The sequence below is a fragment of the Zeus faber genome (genome assembly GCF_960531495.2).
Source record: "Zeus faber genome assembly, chromosome: 8".
NCBI classification, from domain to species: Eukaryota; Metazoa; Chordata; class Actinopteri; order Zeiformes; family Zeidae; genus Zeus; species Zeus faber.
In genome coordinates this window covers 1,501,177-1,520,941 of record NC_137195.1, presented here as the reverse complement: position 1 = coordinate 1,520,941, position 19,765 = coordinate 1,501,177, and the positions used below count along the sequence as shown (strand labels likewise).

Sequence of the window (19,765 nt, the reverse complement as noted above, 5' to 3'; positions counted from 1 at the left end):
CTCTGCTGCTGTACAGCGCCACCACGTGGAGCAGCCCCTGCGTCACAACACCAAAATACTTCACCGCGGGTGGGATCAGAGTGACGTTCTACTCGTCCTCTGCTGAAATGTTCATCAACATTATTCAGATTTGTAGATGCGGAATAATTGATAAAGATGACATTGCAGTGAAGGAACCTCAGACAACATCAATGTACTATTTCACGATGATTATATCTCCAAAAGCCCATGTTATATTGAACTATTTGGTCAAATAAAGTTTTACATTAGAAATACATTTAACATTTAACATCTCTCCTTCAAATCATTCACACTATATTGTGAGAAAAATTGTGATCCCGGTTTATTTCCCATTCATTATTCAGTCTTATTTATATTATTCACCCCATTTATGGGAAACAGCCGTGACCCGTTGGTGCAGATATTTGGTTAATACGTCATTGTTTGGTGTATTCTCTGTAAAAACAAAGAGCGTCACCGCTTCCTGGTATGACTGTGACGTGATAATCCCGTGGGCCAATCAGCGGCTCGGCTGCCGCGTCTGTCCCCGCCCACAAAACAAACCGCCATTTGGAAAGCGCCAAACGGCAGAAGCAGCGCCGTCGTCCCGAAGGTGAAACTTTACATTTTATTCATTACCAGGTAAGACCGGGCGGCGACGGCGGTCGGGCCCCTTGCCCGCATCCCCACACCCATGTCGGTGTGATATTCTCTGCCTCCGTGTAGCCCGTGGCCCGGCCGACGTGCTGCTCCCCGCGGCTGTAACTTAACGTCGCGTCCAGGAGCTGCTGCTAATGTTAGCTTAGCTTAGCACTCCCTCCCCGCGGTGACTGAGACTCGGACCGGAGCTGCTCTGTGTGTCGTGTGCCCGTTATCCCGAAACCCGGCCGGCGCACTGTCGTTGGACCGGCTCGTTGGGCGGAAAGCCCCGAGGTCCGGGTTCAAACTGCGCTCAGCGCGCCAAATCCACACGCACACTTCCGGCGGAAGTTCGTTGACAATGTTGGAAGCGCGGTGCGCGTGTGTGTGTGCGCGCGCGCGTGTGTGTGTATATACGTGTATATATGTGTCAATGCGTGTATGCATGCGTGTGTATAATGTGTATGCATATATATATATATGTGTGTGTGTGTGTTTGCAGTGTGTGTGTGCGGTGTGCGTTGAGTAGTCAAGTCTTGCAGGTTCCATCTCCTGACAGTGTGGAATGGATGCACCAGAGCAGAGCTTCTCAACGTGCGGTCCCCAGCAAAGTGGCTGCTCGTTAAACTTTATTTAACCGGCACCGTTATTCTTTTTCAAGACGTCAGCACCATTAGAGTGTCCAACGTTGACGGTTTGGATCCTAGTTCCACTGCTACGTCAAAAGATTTTATTTTGCTTTACCTTTTATGCTGCCTAGTCAGGTGATTGGAAATCTTCCGTCCCATTCCGCCCTGTGTTTTCATCCCAGGAGGGCAGTTGCAGCTGACATCAACACCTTGTGGCCAAACAGCTCGTTTTCTCTCTCCTAACGACATCAGTGTCTCTGTGCGCTGCACGGTCTGGGGAAACTAGAATCTAATGTTTGGTGGAAGTTGCGTGAGTATGAAATGACCAGACGTTGAGCTGTTGTGCATTGTGGATCTTCCCTCAGCAGGACACCATGAGTGATACAGAGACGCTGGACGCAGAGAAGAAGAAGGAGGAAGAGGATAAGTCCAGTCCAGGGGAAAGCAGCGTTGCATGGCCCAGTAAGACTCACCTGGATGTCTGTGTCCGTCACCTGGATGTCTGTCTGTGTTCCTCATCTGGATGTCTGTCTGTCTGTTCCTCACCTGGATGTCTGTCTGTGTTCCTCACCTGTGTGGCAGACCACATGCTGCTAGCACACATATTTATTTTACACACTCATTTGACTCGAAATGTTCCAGAACCCAAGTTTCTTTTTTTTTATTCACAATAGGATTTTTGTATTAACACCTTAAATGGGATGTTTTAGAAGTTGGGTTTGGGTCATTTCAAAAGCTGCTTCACCATCTTTATCAGTTATTGTTTAAAGGGTTTTAATTGTTTCCTCCGGCAGGTATGAGCGACGTCGTGGAGGGAAAGCGGATGAAGAAGACGGTGGAGAGACTGGAGTTCCAGCTCGCCAAACCCAAGGAGAAGCTGAAGGTTGGAGATGGTGAGATTGTTGTTTTTTTCATTATTATTTTAGTATTATTATTATTATTATTATTATTATTATTATTATTATTGTGGGTGTCATAATTCTGATTCAAAATCAAACAATTGGTTGAAATGAGCGTTTGATTTCAAACTGCAAAATCACAAGCAGGTTCACGATTCTCCCCATATTTTGGCAGGTGATATTGTCCGACTTGGTCGCCATATTGTGGTAGCCAAGTTTTGCCGGTAAACAAATGCAGTGTGTGCAAGCTGCGCTCGTCTCCCCGCGGGGGCGGTGGCTGCGGCGGCTGCGGCGGCTGCGGCGGCTGCGGCGGCTGCGGCTGCGCTGCATCCCACCACACACACCAGCGGAACTTGGGAGTGGGGGGGCACTGTCCTTAAAAAAAATATATATATATATATATATATTTATATTTGTCTTTTTTTAATGGGAATTTACAGTCCATTTATGCTATTTAAAAACATGAACAAACTAGGGATGTTAAAATGTGCCGACTAAACGACCGACTGTTCTAAAAACTTTACTGTTTTACAAAATAGCCCATATAAAACGCTCAAAATAAAATACAAAACTAGCGATACTCTTTTCCAAACGGTCAGAGTGCACCTGCACCGCCACCTCCGTGTGCGCTGCAGGTGATCGCTTTCTCACTTTGCATGCTTCAAAATGGCAACTTGGCATAAGATTCTGAGGGTCTCACCAAACACGCGATGCAATGAAAGGGACGAAAGAACATCAATCTCAATGAAAGACCCCCCACACCTCGGCTGGAGAGCATGGGGCCTTGGGCGCCGCCTTCGCCCGGTCCGTTGGGCGTATATTAACTCATTTGTATATGTATATTTATTGCCTCATTTATTATTTCAGTATTTCTTTCATAGGCATGATTTTTTGCGTGCTACGTCCGCACACATCCTCTTTGTGGAGCAAGTGAATGAGCTGCTCCGTCTGACGCTCCGGTGTGGGGGTGCGGACCGGGACTACACCGGTGACTTCTGCTGGACTGTGCCTTGCCCTATCTATTCTGGTGTCATGGCATGTGTGAAAAGGTGCAAGATGGAAATGTTCCTGAATGTGGCTGCATGTGTGAATAGTGAAACTCGCTAGCGGCGCTGGTGCTGGGGGAAAAAAAATACAGATGTTTAAATCAAGAATCGTGACCTTAAAATAGAAAGTCAAATAGAGTCTTGGTTTTGAAGAATGACGACACCCCTCATTATTATTATTTATTGCTTATTAATAAGTATGTCAGAGCACAACAGCATCAACATTGAATTGTTTATTGTTTGGAAACGCTCCTCACCAAACGGTGAGGAGCGTTGAACCATCATCAGAACATAAGACGTCTTGTCAAGGTGGAGCTACACGTAAAATGACGTGAGAACAGGAGGGGTCAGAACACCGTCAGCAGAATGCTCAATGAGTACTCTAGCGACGCGGTGAAAGACGCACAAACTTGACAGTGAGAGGCGGTGGGTGTGGCTTTGCTTTACATAAAGATGAAAAAAATCAAAAATAGTGAAATCAAACTCAGTGTCGTTTATGGACATTTAATTGACTTCAGCTGCCGTCTGGGTGCCAGGCTCCTCAAAATGACTACGTCTCACAAATAAATTTTTTTTTTTTTTAATTTTTTTTTTTTTTTTGTTTGGAGACACAACGGACCAGAGATCATTCTCTCTCCATTATGCAATCCACTGTCCTGATCCAAGGCAGAATGTTCTTTTGTTTTTAAATGTTGATGTCATACAAGTAGGAACTTAAACAGTACATCTAAAATAAAAACACAGTAAAACCTGCACAGGAACCGCACAGAGATAAAACACTCTGACTCAGATTCAGCCTCGTTTACCGGTTTTTATTTGAGTACCAGTTTATATTTGAGTGCACATATAAAACGACTCCCGGAAAAACAACAAGCTTGTTGACCCGGGCAGGGGTGGAGGTTGAATGACCTGGGAAAAGTTGCCGTGACGTGACGGCGTTTGGACCAATCACAACAAGGGGGGCTCTCAGAGCGAGAAAAATACAAAAGACCTGGTCGGCCTCTGTGGCTTGCTCAGCACGACAAGAACCAGAATCAGCGCCTCACTTTGCTCTTATCCTTTTCTGAACATGTCTCTTTGGTCAAAAAGTTGTACTTCTTTTTGAGTGCACCTCCACCTTCAGGGTGCGTGCATGCAGTCCGATGGGGCAAACGTTTTCAGACTCAGAAAAGTGACATCTCCCTTTACATTTACATTTAGTCATTTAGCAGACGCTTTTATCCAAAGTGACTTACAATTGTTCAAACACCGACGAACGCCATCAGGAGCAATTAGGGGTTAAGTGTCTTGCTCAAGGACACTACGGCATGCTAGCAGGAGGAGCCTGGGATCGGACCAGCAACCTTTAGATCACTAGACCACCAGCTCTACCGCCTGAGCTACCACCCCCCACACCCCTTTGAAGGCGCCGTTGAGCCAGGTTGTGCTATGACCGGTTCTCAGTGATTGGAGCCAACATTTTACCAAGCCTTGTGAAACGGTGAACCTGTCCTTTAAGCTCCAGTTCCAATATTTATATAAGAGCGAAGAAATGTTTCATTCGAGTGACCTTCACCGTGCAGTCTTGAGTCTTTGAACCCGTCCTGTGTGGCAGGCATGGGGGACAAACTGGGGGAGATTCCTCGGACCAACCACATGATCGGGAAGCTGAAACCCACCGACCTGAAGCCGCTGCACTCCATCCTGTTCGACCGCCCCGGCAAGGTGCGAGAGAGAGAGAGTTAAACACCAAGTCGGCAGGGAATTAATTTTTATCCTTTAAAATATTCCGAAAAGGACATTGGTGCAGCAGAAGCTGAGGAGCCAGACACTTGTTTTTCAATATTATTTATATTTACATACACGTTTCTTTTTAAACGTCTTTAAACATTTTTTGATCTTGTGTGTTATCGTATGTGTTTATGTAGCATGAATACGATATAATATACATAATGGCTTAACCCCTTCCTGTCTGTCTGCGTCAGATCGCCACCATGAGGAAGAGCATGCGGCTGTTCAACGGTTTCCCCTTCGAGGTGAACAGTGAGCCATACGCCAGGAAGAGGGAGAAGCTGCTCCGGTGAGTTCTCATCCACGGGATTCCGTGGATGGAACTTCGTGAAATGACGTGGAATAACAAATACAAAGTGGTCTGACGGCTCCCTCTGCTGCAGAACCTCATCTCTGACCAACGCCAAGCTGAGGGTGATCTGCAACGTCCTGGACCTGGAGAAGAAGGGGATGCAGGTTGACCTGGTGGACCGGATCCTCAGCTTCCTCACCGCACCCAAGAACAGCGGCAAGGTAATCTGATTACATGAGATCAGATCAGTCCTCGGCCCCCAGTATTAACTAGTAATCTGTTTAGCACAGGGTAACTAATACTCAGCCCTCAGTGTAGCCTGGTAATGCGACTGGATCAGATGAACTGATCCTCAGTCCGGTGTTGACCAATGATCCGATTAGATGAAATACTCAGCCCTCGGTGTATTTTATATCAGATTAGTATTGAACTTTATCTAAAGAACCTTTTTAAGATGTACAGGAAACGGTGACGTCGCAGTTTGACTTCCTGATTCCGGCTTGAACCGGTTCAATTCTCTGCTTCTTTGTCTCGTTGTGCCTTCAGCCCCTGCTGAAGAAGAAGAAGTCCAAGAAGAAGCTCTCTGGCAGCGACTCCAAGACCAAGACTAAAAGTAAACCCAGGCCCAAGAGCACATCGGCCAGCCCCAAGAAGACCAAGGCCGAGAGCAAGTCCAAGGCTATCGTCATGGACTCGAGCAGCGAGGAGGAGGAGGAGGAGGAGGAGGAGGAGGAGGAGGAGGAGGAGGAGGAGGAGGAGGAGGCCAACGTGCGGGCAGAAGCTGAAGGCTCCGACAAAGAGACCAAAGGGTCCAAGCGAGACAAGGAGCGTTCAGAACAGACGGAGGAGTCTGGAGACAAGGAGGAGGTGGAGGAGGAGGTACGGGTGCTTTTCTATTGATCACAATTCTTCTGAAGCTGAAACTTGTGTTGATTTGTCTTTGGTCTTACAGTGTTTCAATACATGTTCAGGACACTTGTGGCTCAGTGACATGGTGTTTTTTTTTGCATGTGACTCATTTATTCAAATGAAATGGATTTAAAGATGCTCATAAAAGCGTGCTCAAATTGAAACCATTTTTTTAAATGTCAGGTGGTGCAACCGTCGGAATGTTACATCGTAAAATCGCGGTATAATGGTCTATCATAATTGTTTAATAGGAAAAAAAAAATCATTTTAAAGGTCGTCATCTCTCCGTGTCGAGGTAGCGCAAGTGTCATGATAAACAATGTTTTGTCACTTTAAGAGGAGTCTTGACGTCTGGGAACCCTGTAGGACCCCAGGACCTACTTGTTGTAGATGAACCCACTGTGTATGAACCTGTAGAGAGAAATCCAAGAAGATCCTTGTACCTGTCTGACGTTGTATGGAACAAAGCACTGGTCGGATTTCTTCCACTTCTTATCATTTACTTTCAGATCACCTGAGGAAACCATGTTCATGACCTCATTTCTCATTAATGCTGCCCTCTGTCCTCTTCCAAAAACGCAGAACTGAATGAGAAGCGATATGATGATTTGACCAAAATTCAGGCTTCATTAAAATCTGTCTCTAAAAATTACACTTAACCGCCAAGACACCTGCACAACGTCCTTCCTTTGCCCTCAGCCTCCCAGGTCCAAAGCAGGAAGAGGGAAAGCAGCGCCCAAGAAAAGCAGTGCCCCCAAAAGGAAGAGAACACCAGCCAAGAACAGTGCTCCGCCCAGGAAGAAGGTGAGGAGGGAGCCCTCTGACGGAGACAGCGAGGAGGACGAGGACTACGACAACAAGGTGGGGAGCTGGAAACCACTGTTTTTATACGTGTGCCTGGTGGTGACGTACTTCACTCACTGCGATGAAGTTTTGCTTACATGTTTTGCTAAGAAACTGATTGCTGACTAATTGAGGGGTTCGTAACATCCAGTAAAATGTTCATTATGACTCAGCTGGATGCCGTCATGGAAACCTGCTTAGGTTGGATGCCAGAGGTGGAACGGCCAGGCCTCCACAGTATTGGGGGGTACTTAGGGGGTACTTAGGACTTTTACTGTGAAAAGCTGCAGTTCTGAACTTTCAAACATAAATAACAGCCCAAGAAGAAGAAGGCAACTCCTGGAAAACCTGCCGCCAAGACCAAGAAGGCAGACAGCAGCAGCAAGGAGGCTCCAGGTACCCCCCCCCCCCAGATCATAATACCTACCCCGCCATGCAGATCATAATACCTAGCCCTCCCATACAGATGATGCCTACCCCCTCATGAAAATCATAATACCTACCCCCCCATGAAAATCATAATACCTACCCCCCCATGAAAATCACAATACCTACCCCCCATGAAAATCACAATACCTACCCCCCCCATACAGGTCACAATACCTACCCCCCCCATACAGGTCACAATACCTACCCCCCCATACAGGTCACAATACCTACCGCCCCATACAGATCATAATACCTACTCACCGCCCCATACAGATCATAATACCTACTCACCCCCCCATACAGATCATAATACCTACCCCCCCCATACAGATCATAATACCTACTCACCCCCCCATACAGATCATAATACCTACCCCCCCATACAGATCATAATACCTACCCCCCCATACAGATCATAATACCTACTCACCCCCCCATACAGATCATAATACCTACCCCCCATACAGATCATAATACCTACCCCCCCATACAGATCATAATACCTACCCCCCATGCAGATCATAATACCTACCCCCCCCCCCCCCCAAACAGATCACAATACCTACCCCCCATAAAAATCTTACCACCCCCCATAAAAATCACAATACCTACCCCCATACAGATCATACCTACCCCGCATGCAGATCATAATACCCACCCCGCATGCAGATCATAATACCCACCCCGCATACAGATCATTATACCCACCCACCCCCATACAGGTCACAATACCTACCCCTCCCATGCAGATCATAATACCTAGCCCTCCCATACAGATGATGCCTACCCCCTCATGAAAATCATAATACCTACCCCCCATGAAAATCATAATACCTACCCCCCGTAAAAATCACAATACCTACCCCCCATAAAAATCTTACCACCCCCCATAAAAATCACAATACCTACCCCCATACAGATCATACCTACCCCGCATGCAGATCATAATACCCACCCCGCATACAGATCATTATACCCACCCACCCCCATACAGGTCACAATACCTACCCCTCCCATGCAGATCATAATACCTAGCCCTCCCATACAGATGATGCCTACCCCCTCATGAAAATCATAATACCTACCCCCCATGAAAATCATAATACCTACCCCCCGTAAAAATCACAATACCTACCCCCCGTAAAAATCACAATACCTACCCCCCGTAAAAATCACAATACCTACCCCCCGTAAAAATCACAATACCTACCCCCCATGAAAATCACAATACCTACCCCCCATGAAAATCACAATACCTACCCCCCATGAAAATCACAATACCTACCCCCCCATACAGATCATAATACCTAACCCCCCCATACAGATCGTAATACCTAACCCCCCCATACAGATCGTAATACCTACCCCCCCATACAGATCATAATACCTACCCCCCCCATACAGATCATAATACCTACCCCCCCCATACAGATCATAATACCTACCCCCCCCATACAGATCATAATACCTACCCCCCCATACAGATCATAATACCTACCCCCCCATACAGATCATAATACCTACCCCCCCATACAGATCATAATACCTACCCCCCCCAAACAGGTCATAATACCTACCCCCCATAAAAATCATAATTTCTACCCCCCCCATACAGATTATAATACCTACCCAACCCCCCATACAGATCATTATACCCACCCACCCCCATACAGGTCACAATACCTACCCCTCCCATGCAGATCATAATATTTAGCCCTCCCATACAGATGATGCCTACCCCCTCATGAAAATCATAATACCTACCCCCCATGAAAATCATAATACCTACCCCCCATGAAAATCACAATACCTACCCCCCATGAAAATCACAATACCTACCCCCCATGAAAATCACAATACCTACCCCCCATGAAAATCATAATACCTACCCCCCGTAAAAATCACAATACCTACCCCCCGTAAAAATCACAATACCTACCCCCCATGAAAATCACAATACCTACCCCCCATGAAAATCACAATACCTACCCCCCATGAAAATCACAATACCTACCCCCCATGAAAATCACAATACCTACCCCCCCATACAGATCATAATACCTAACCCCCCCATACAGATCGTAATACCTACCCCCCCATACAGATCATAATACCTACCCCCCCCATACAGATCATAATACCTACCCCCCCATACAGATCATAATACCTACCCCCCCATACAGATCATAATACCTACCCCCCCCCATACAGATCATAATACCTACCCCCCCATACAGATAATAATACCTACCCCCCCATGCAGATCATAATACCTACCCCCCCATAAAGATCATAATACCTAACCCCCCCATACAGATCGTAATACCTACCCCCCCATACAGATCATAATACCTACCCCCCCATACAGATCATAATACCTACCCCCTCCATACAGATCATAATACCTACCCCCCCATACAGATCATAATACCTACCCCCCCCATACAGATCATAATACCTACCCCCCCATACAGATCATAATACCTACCCCCCCATACAGATCATAATACCTACCCCCCCATACAGATCATAATACCTACCCCCCCATACAGATCATAATACCTAACCCCCCCATACAGATCGTAATACCTAACCCCCCCATACAGATCATAATACCTACCCCCCATGAAAATCACAATACCTACCCCCCATGAAAATCACAATACCTACCCCCCATGAAAATCACAATACCTACCCCCCATGAAAATCACAATACCTACCCCCCATGAAAATCACAATACCTACCCCCCCATACAGATCATAATACCTAACCCCCCCATACAGATCGTAATACCTACCCCCCATACAGATCGTAATACCTACCCCCCCCATACAGATCATAATACCTACCCCCTCCATACAGATCATAATACCTACCCCCCCCCCATAGATCATAATACCTACCCCCCCCCCATACAGATCATAATACCTACCCCCCCATACAGATCATAATACCTACCCCCCCCATACAGATCATAATACCTACCCCCCCATACAGATCGTAATACCTACCCCCCCCCCATACAGATCATAATACCTACCCCCCCCATACAGATCATAATACCTACCCCCCCCATACAGATCATAATACCTACCCCCCATACAGATCATAATACCTACCCCCCCCCAAACAGGTCATAATACCTACCCCCCATAAAAATCATAATTTCTACCCCCCCCATACAGATCATTATACCCACCCACCCCCATACAGGTCACAATACCTACCCCCCCATACAGGTCACAATACCTACCCCCCCATACAGATCATAATACCTACTCACCCCCCCATACAGATCATAATACCTACCCCCCCCCCCCTCAAACAGATCACAATACCTACCCCCCCCCCCCATGCAGATCATAATACCTACCCCCCATAAAAATCTTACCACCCCCCATAAAAAATCACAATACCTACCCCCATACAGATCATACCTACCCCGCTTGCAGATCATAATACCCACCCTCATACAGATCATTATACCCACCCACCCCCATACAGGTCACAATACCTACCCCCTCATACAGATCATAATACCTAGCCCTCCCATACAGATGATGCCTACCCCCCCATGAAAATCATAATACCTACCCCCCGTAAAAATCACAATACCTACCCCCCGTAAAAATCACAATACCTACCCCCCATGAAAATCACAATACCTACCCCCCATGAAAATCACAATACCTACCCCCCATGAAAATCACAATACCTACCCCCCATGAAAATCACAATACCTACCCCCCCATACAGATCACAATACCTACCCCCCCATACAGATCACAATACCTACCCCCCCATACAGATCACAATACCTACCCCCCCATACAGATCACAATACCTACCCCCCCATACAGATCACAATACCTACCCCCCCATACAGATCACAATACCTACCCCCCCATACAGATCACAATACCTACCCCCCCATACAGATCACAATACCTACCCCCCCATACAGATCACAATACCTACCCCCCCATACAGATCACAATACCTACCCCCCCATACAGATCACAATACCTACCCCCCCATACAGATCACAATACCTACCCCCCATACAGATCATAATACCTACCCCCCATACAGATCATAATACCTACCCCCCATACAGATCATAATACCTACCCCCCATACAGATCATAATACCTACCCCCCATACAGATCATAATACCTACCCCCCATACAGATCATAATACCTACCCCCCATACAGATCATAATACCTACCCCCCATACAGATCATAATACCTACCCCCCATACAGATCATAATACCTACCCCCCATACAGATCATAATACCTACCCCCCATACAGATCATAATACCTACCCCCCATACAGATCATAATACCTACCCCCCATACAGATCATAATACCTACCCCCCATACAGATCATAATACCTACCCCCCATACAGATCATAATACCTACCCCCCATACAGATCATAATACCTACCCCCCCATGCAGATCATAATACCTACCCCCCCCAAACAGGTCATAATACCTACCCCCCATAAAAATCATAATTTCTACCCCACCATACAGATCATAATACCTACCCAACCCCCCATACAGATTATAATACCTACCCAACCCCCCATACAGATCATTATACCCACCCACCCCCATACAGGTCACAATACCTACTCACCCCCCCATACAGATCATAATACCTACTCACCCCCCATACAGATCATAATACCTACTCACCCCCCCATACAGATCATAATACCTACTCACCCCCCCATACAGATCATAATACCTACCCCCCCCCATACAGATCATAATACCTACTCACCCCCCATACAGATCATAATACCTACTCACCCCCCCATACAGATCATAATACCTACTCACCCCCCATACAGATCATAATACCTACTCACCCCCCCATACAGATCATAATACCTACTCACCCCCCCATACAGATCATAATACCTACCCCCCCCCCATACAGATCATAATACCTACTCACCCCCCATACAGATCATAATACCTACTCACCCCCCCATACAGATCATAATACCTACTCACCCCCCCATACAGATCATAATACCTACTCACCCCCCCATACAGATCACAATACCTACCCCCCCAAACAGATCACAATACCTACCCCCCCCAAACAGATCACAATACCTACCCCCCCCAAACAGATCACAATACCTACCCCCCCCATGCAGATCATAATACCCACCCCGCATACAGATCATTATACCCACCCACCCTACAGGTCACAATACCTACCCCCCCTACAGATCACAATACCTACCCCCCCTACAGATCACAATACCTACCCCCCCTACAGATCACAATACCTACCCCCCCTACAGATCACAATACCTACCCCCCCTACAGATCACAATACCTACCCCCCCTACAGATCATAATACCTACCCCCCCTACAGATCACAATACCTACCCCCCCTACAGATCACAATACCTACCCCCCCTACAGATCACAATACCTACCCCCCCTACAGATCACAATACCTACCCCCCCTACAGATCACAATACCTACCCCCCCTACAGATCACAATACCTACCCCCCCTACAGATCACAATACCTACCCCCCCTACAGATCACAATACCTACCCCCCCTACAGATCATAATACCTACCCCCGTGCAGATCATAATACATACCACCCCATGCAAATCATACCTACCCACCACCCCCCTGTGCAGATCATACCTACCACCCCCCTGTGCAGATCATACCTACCACCCCCCCGTGCAGATCATACCTACCCCCCATACAGATCACAATACCTACCCCCCCCATAAAAATAATACCTACCCCCCCATAAAAATCACAATACCTCCCCCCCCATACAGATCACAATATTACATTACATTACATTACATTGATCAGAGGCTTTTCTCCAAAGCCACTTACAATTATTCAAACAGCGACGGACGCAGCCATCAGGAGCAATGAGGGGTTAAGTGTCTTGCTCAAGGACACTACAGCATGCTAGCAGGAGGAGCCTGGGATCCAACCAGCAACCTTTAGATGACTAGACCACCAGCTCCACCTCCTGAGCCACCATCCCGTACAACAATACCTACCCCCCCCCATACAGATCATAATACCGACCCACCCCCCATGCAGGTCACAATACCTACCCCCCCATACAGGTCACAATACCTACCCACCACCCCCCTTACATTACAGATAATACCGACCCACCCCCCATGCATATCATAATACCCACCCCCCATGCATATCATACCTACCCCCCATGCAGATCATAATTCCTACCCCCCATAAAAATCATCATTTCTACCCCCCCATACAGATCATAATACCTACCCACCCCCACACAGGTCACAATACTTGCCGCCCCATACAGATTAAAATACCTACCCACTGCCCCCCCATGCAGATCATAATACCTACCCCTCCCATGCAGATCATAATACCTACCCCTCCCATGCAGATCATAATACCTACCCCTCCCATGCAGATCATAATACCTACCCCTCCAATACAGATGATGCCTACCCCCCCATGAAAATCATATTACCTACCCCCCGTAAAAATCACAATGCCTACCCCCCGTAAAAATCACAATACCTACCCCCCGTAAAAATCACAATACCTACCCCCCGTAAAAATCACAATACCTACCCCCCGTAAAAATCACAATACCTACCCCCCGTAAAAATCACAATACCTACCCCCCATGAAAATCATAATACCTACCCCCCCATACAGATCACAATACGTACCCCCCCATACAGATTAAAATACCTACCCACTGCCCCCCCATGCAGATCATAATGCCTACTCCCCCTCCCCCATGCAGATCATAATGCCTACCCCCATAAAAATCATAATATCCCCCCCTCCCCCATACATATCATAATACCAACCCTCCCCCATAAATCATACCCACCCCCACATAAAAATCATAATACCTACCCCCCATGCAGATCATAATACCTATCCTCCCATACAGATCATACTACCTACCCCCCATGACTCTCAAACCTCTAATAATGTTTTTTAATAACGTCCTTTAAAATATGAAAACACAGGAAGGCAGATGTGTCAAATATCTGCTTCATCCCTATCTCTCACTGTCTCCCCTTTCTAACTCTGTCTCCCTGTCTCTCTCCCGCCATCTGTCTGTCTCCCTCCCTCCCTCCCCGTCTCTCTCCCTCCCTCCCTCCCCGTCTCTCTCCCCCCCTCCCTCCCCGTCTCTCTCCCCCTGCCTCGCCTAGGTTCCGCAGACAGCTCGGATGACGACCGTCCTCTGATCAAGATGATCAGGAAGGTTCCTTCAGACGAGCAGCTGAAGGACACGGTGCAGACTCTGCTGCAGGATGCCAACCTGGAGGAGATGACCATGAAGCAGATCTGCCAGAGGGTAACTACACTGGGGGGCTCGGGGGGGCTACCTTGACTAGGGTTTGGTTAGCTGGGCTACTGTTTATCACGTGTGTGTGTGTGTGTGTGTGTGTGTGTGTGTGTGTGTGTGTGTGCTATCCAGGTGTACGACACATATCCAGACTACGACCTGATCAACAGGAAGGACTACATCAAACAGACCGTTAAATCAGTGAGTGTCCAATCAAACCAAACTGGAGGAGACAACTGTAAACACAACACCAACTTACTGTGTGTGTGTGTGTCTGTGTGTGTGTGTGTGTGTGTGTGTGTGTGTGTGTGTGTGTCTGTGTGTGTGTGTGTGTGTGTGTGCGCGCGCTCTGTGTTCCAGCTCATCACCTGAGGATGAGGGTCTACTTCCTCTTCCTTCCGGTTCTGAAGCTCCGCCTCTTCCTGCTCCTGCTCTCATGTTGTTTTGTGTTGAATGACTGTGTCAGCAGCTCCGGCTCCAGACGCTCAAGTGACTTTGAAACATAAAGAATGTCGTCATCATCAGTGTTTTCTACACACCGTTGCCAACTTCCTCTCATGTGATTAATCTTACTGATGTGACTGGTTTCATCAAACCGTGTAACGGCAGCTAAATCCAAGTCTTAACTGTTTACTAACCAGTCCTCCGCCATGTTTGAAGATGGAGGCTCTGAGTTCAGAGTAGTTCATCACCAGGGTTGAAGGTCAAAGTTCTGCAACTTCCAGAGATAGAAGACGGTGGCAGGTTTGTGCTTCCTCCAATCAGAACACGCTGAGGATTTGGACGTTTTGCAGGTCTAAATGACTTGTTTTTCTCTCGTTTCCTATTGGTCAGTTTGTTGTTTTTATAATCTGTTCTCTCTTTGGTTTTCGTCCTCAGAACCTCTTTTCTGTCTGTAAATATGTACATATCTTTTTTGACCGCTTGTTTTAGCATATGATGTCTTGATGACTGGAACAGCCTTGAACTGGACCGTACTCTGGTTTCAGTTCGATGCTTGTGTTTTTTTTTTTTTTTTCTTCATTGGGTATTTCATAAAGAAAACTTGTCATTTGAATTGGATTTGGTGATTATGAGTTTGACTACAGATTAAAGTAGCTTTTGATGAAAAGGTCTCCTGTGAAGTAGAACATGAATGAGAGTGTTTTGGGGGGAATAGTGTTGTGCAAACATCCATAGAAAATAAATGGTTAACAGTGTGAAAAAGCAAAGAAGTACTAGATACAAAATGTGCGCTTTCCTCCAGAGGAAGAGAATTCCAAAAAACCTGATGAGGGGCTCAGTGGCAGTGAGGAAGTATTGACTTGTTTGTCTTGGTGAGACTGAGTTAACAGTTCATGGCTTTCAGGTGAAGCCTTTTAGCAGCTTCGCATCTGATTTTACAAATCGATAATACAGAGGTATGTTGAGTTACGAGTGCACTACGAGTTTCCCGAGTTAGGGGCCGTCGTTCCGTCGATTGTTTGTATTGATTTGCGAGCAAAAATGTGAGTTATGAGGAGCGAGCTGCAGGCGCCGCCGCTGGTGGGCACAGCCGCGTCTCCTTCACTTCACGTGGTGACCTGAGCGTGGAAGATCTTTTCTTTTGTGCTTTTTGTGCAGTTATTTTGCCAAAAAAAAGTTCTAACCATGGGTCCTAAGAAAGTAAGTGCTGAGAAGAAGAAGCGGATGATGTCATTGAATTAAAGCATGAAATCATAGAAAACATGAGCGATTCTCTTCGCCATTCTCTTTTGATGTTTTATTATGTTTTTATACAATATTTGTTATTTATAAATAAATGTTTTTATTTTTTAAATCACGCAACAAAAAAAAGGGGTGTTTTTTTGGGGGCTGAAACGGATTAATGGCATTTCAATTCATTTCAATGGGGAAAACTGATTTGCTATACGAGCAGATTGAATTACGAGCTCTGTCACGGAACCAATTAAACTCGTAAATCAAAGTACCACTGTAAAATATTTATTATACATAGTGTCAGAACACGGGAGTAGTAAATACAGACTGAATTTGAAGTGAATTTCAGAATTTGAAGACCTGAACGAGCCCGATGTGACGCTGAGCCTCATCCGGTGTGAAGGCCCCTCTGGGAGAGCTCTCACTAGGGATGGAGGTTTGGGCTCCTCTCTCAGCTCGGGCTCTTGGCGACGTGCCCGGCAAAGGGGCTTGTGCGACGCACGGTGAGCGAGGGACGACTTCCTCGACCGGGAGCAGGAAGAGTGGCTTCGGCCCTGAGCTGGGAATGGAAATTTTCATTTGCGTACTGTATTTAAGAATTCTGTGACATTTATTTAGGCAGAGAATTACAAACTGGATTTGTAATGTATTTGGGGGTGTGTGGAGGGGGCGTTGAGAGAGACAGTCACCCTGCACAGGGATTCTTTTTATTTCATTCCACGAGGGAGTCGAGGGGAATAAATACATTTATATTAAAAAACACTTTTTATTGGTTTTGTTTGGAGAAAAGGAACAGGGCCGAGCCGTGATCCTGCAGCGATTTGTTTATTTGTATTTTTTTTAAAAGGTTAAAACTATGGGAGATTAATGGGGAAATATTTAAATGTAATTTAAATATTGAACATTTGAAAGGTAAGAATTCCATGTGAATTAAACCAAATGCCTTGGACTTTATTCAGCTGTTTAATTATTCTCCATTTACAAGTCGAAGATTATCTCGCAAATGATGATGGAGATGGAGCAGGAAATGATTTGATTTCCTTCTGCCTGTCTTCTATTTTCTCCTGTCTTTGCATTTACTGTAAAAACAGATTTGCTCTCAAACTGTAGATTTGATCCAAGTTTGGAACAACAGTCAGCTGACACTCAGGGAATTGAACCTGGGGCTACTGTCGGAGGCTGAACCCATCTCACTGCACCTCATGCACCGGGTCAGAGAGTGTTCATATATATACACACACACACACACACACACACATGCATACACTGTGTATATATAATATACAGGGTCAGGGAGTGTTCATACATAAAATATACAGTGGGGCAAAAAAGTATTTAGTCAGCCACCAATTGTGCAAGTTCTCCCACTTAAAAAGATGAGTGAGGCCTGAGAGACAAAATGAGAAAAAAAAAATTCTGAAAATCAGAGTCTGATTTCACTCAAAATCTCACGATACATGGCCCCATTCATTCTTTTCTTTACACGGATCAGTCGTCCTGGTCCCTTTGCAGAAAAACAGCCCCAAAGCATGATGTTTCCACCCCCATGCTTCACAGTAGGTATGGTGTTCTTTGGATGCAACTCAGCTTTCTTTCTCCTCCAAACACGACAAGTTGAGTTTTTACCAAAAAGTTCTATTTGTTTCATCTGACCATATGACATTCTCCCAATCCTCTTCTGGATCATCCAAATGCTCTCCAGCAAACTTCAGACGGGCCTGGACATGTACTGGCTTAAGCAGGGGGACACGTCTGGCACTGCAGGATTTACTGATGGTAGCCTTTGTTACTTTGCTCCCAGCTCTCTGCAGGTCATTCACTAGGTCCCCCCGTGTGGTTCTGGGATGTTTTCTCACCGTTCTTGTGATCATTTTGACCCCACGGGGTGAGATCTTGCATGGAGCCCCAGATGGAGGGAGATTATCAGTGGTCTTGTATGTCTTCCATTTTCTAATAACTTCTCCCACAGTTGATTTCTTCACAACAAGCTGCTTACCTATTGCAGATTCAGTCTTCCCAGCCTGGTGCAGGTCTACAATTTTGTTTCTGGTGTCCTTTGACAGCTCTTTGGTCTTGGTCATAGTGGAGTTTGGAGTGTGACTGTTTGAGGTTGTGGACAGTGTCTTTTATACTGATAAGGAGTTCAAACAGGTGCCATTAATACAGGTAACGAGTGGAGGACAGAGGAGCCTCTTAAAGAAAAAGTTACAGGTCTGTGAAAGCCAGAAATCTTGCTTGTTTGTAGGTGACCAAATACTTATTTTACTGAGGAATTTACCAATTAATTCATTAAAAATCCTACAATGTGATTTCCTGGATTCCCCCCCATTCTGTCTCTCATAGTCCAAGTGTAGCTATGATGAAAATTACAGGCCTCTCTCATCTTTTTAAGTGGGAGAACTTGCACAATTGGTGGCTGAATAAATACTTTTTTGCCCCACTGTATACTCTGTGTGTGTGTATATATATATATATATATATACACACACTACTCACAAAAAGTTAGGGATATTGGGCTTTCGGTGAAATTTCAGGATGGAGCTAAAATGCACTATAACCTTTCCAGGTGAACTTCATTTGACCTTCTCTAAACTTGTGAATGCACATGTCCAACTGTTCAATGTTTCAGTACTTTTTGCACAACTTGCTGTTCTCTAACAAGGAGCTGAACGGAAAAATTCACAACAGGTGTTTGATCCATGAATCCACCTGGTTCCATGAATCCACCAATGCATTTCCTGGTTCAATTAGAGTTGGTATCTAAACAGTCCTCTTCATCATGCTGTTCACATGTTGACATCATGAGACCAAGACCACACCAACAACTGATCAACAGCACCTCGCCTTGCGAGGCTTCAAACAGGATGTTGTCAGAGGGAAGTGGCCACTGAGCTTAGTGTCACAGAAAGGCATAGAAGTGAACGTCCTTTGGCCACATCCCACACTGATGAGCGCTTCACTGTGAACAGTGCCCTGCGCAACTGCAGGATGATGCCACTCAACTCCAGGCACATTTAAGGGAGGTGAGAGGCACCAAGTGTCACGTCAGACCATTCCAACCTGTTTCCATCAGCGTGGTCTGCGTGCTAGACCACCTGCAAGGGTACCTGACCACACCACCAGGCACAGGCATCATGGTCTTGCAAGGGCCAGGGAGTGTTGACGCTGGACCGGGGACCAGGGACCAGGGGCCTCAACGCTGTTCTCTGATGAAAGTCCATTCACCTTGACCAGAAATGATGGCCGCCAACAATGTTGGAGAC

At 46.2% G+C, this 19,765-nt stretch overlaps 1 protein-coding gene across 1 annotated transcript; it reads left to right on the top strand.

Annotated features, from left to right (window-relative positions):
- The first annotated feature begins 625 nt into the window (after positions 1–625).
- Positions 626–16,738, top strand: dek (DEK proto-oncogene). Its single transcript, XM_080005751.1, has 13 exons — positions 626–642; positions 1,634–1,730; positions 2,063–2,161; positions 4,808–4,917; positions 5,178–5,272; positions 5,367–5,496; positions 5,822–5,942; positions 6,024–6,154; positions 6,884–7,045; positions 7,345–7,423; positions 14,689–14,834; positions 14,958–15,026; positions 15,186–16,738. The coding sequence occupies exons 2-13, from the start codon at positions 1,643–1,645 to the stop codon at positions 15,195–15,197; spliced, it is 1,242 nt and encodes a 413-aa protein (XP_079861877.1). The 5' UTR covers positions 626–642; positions 1,634–1,642; the 3' UTR covers positions 15,198–16,738.
- The last annotated feature ends 3,027 nt before the right edge of the window (positions 16,739–19,765 follow it).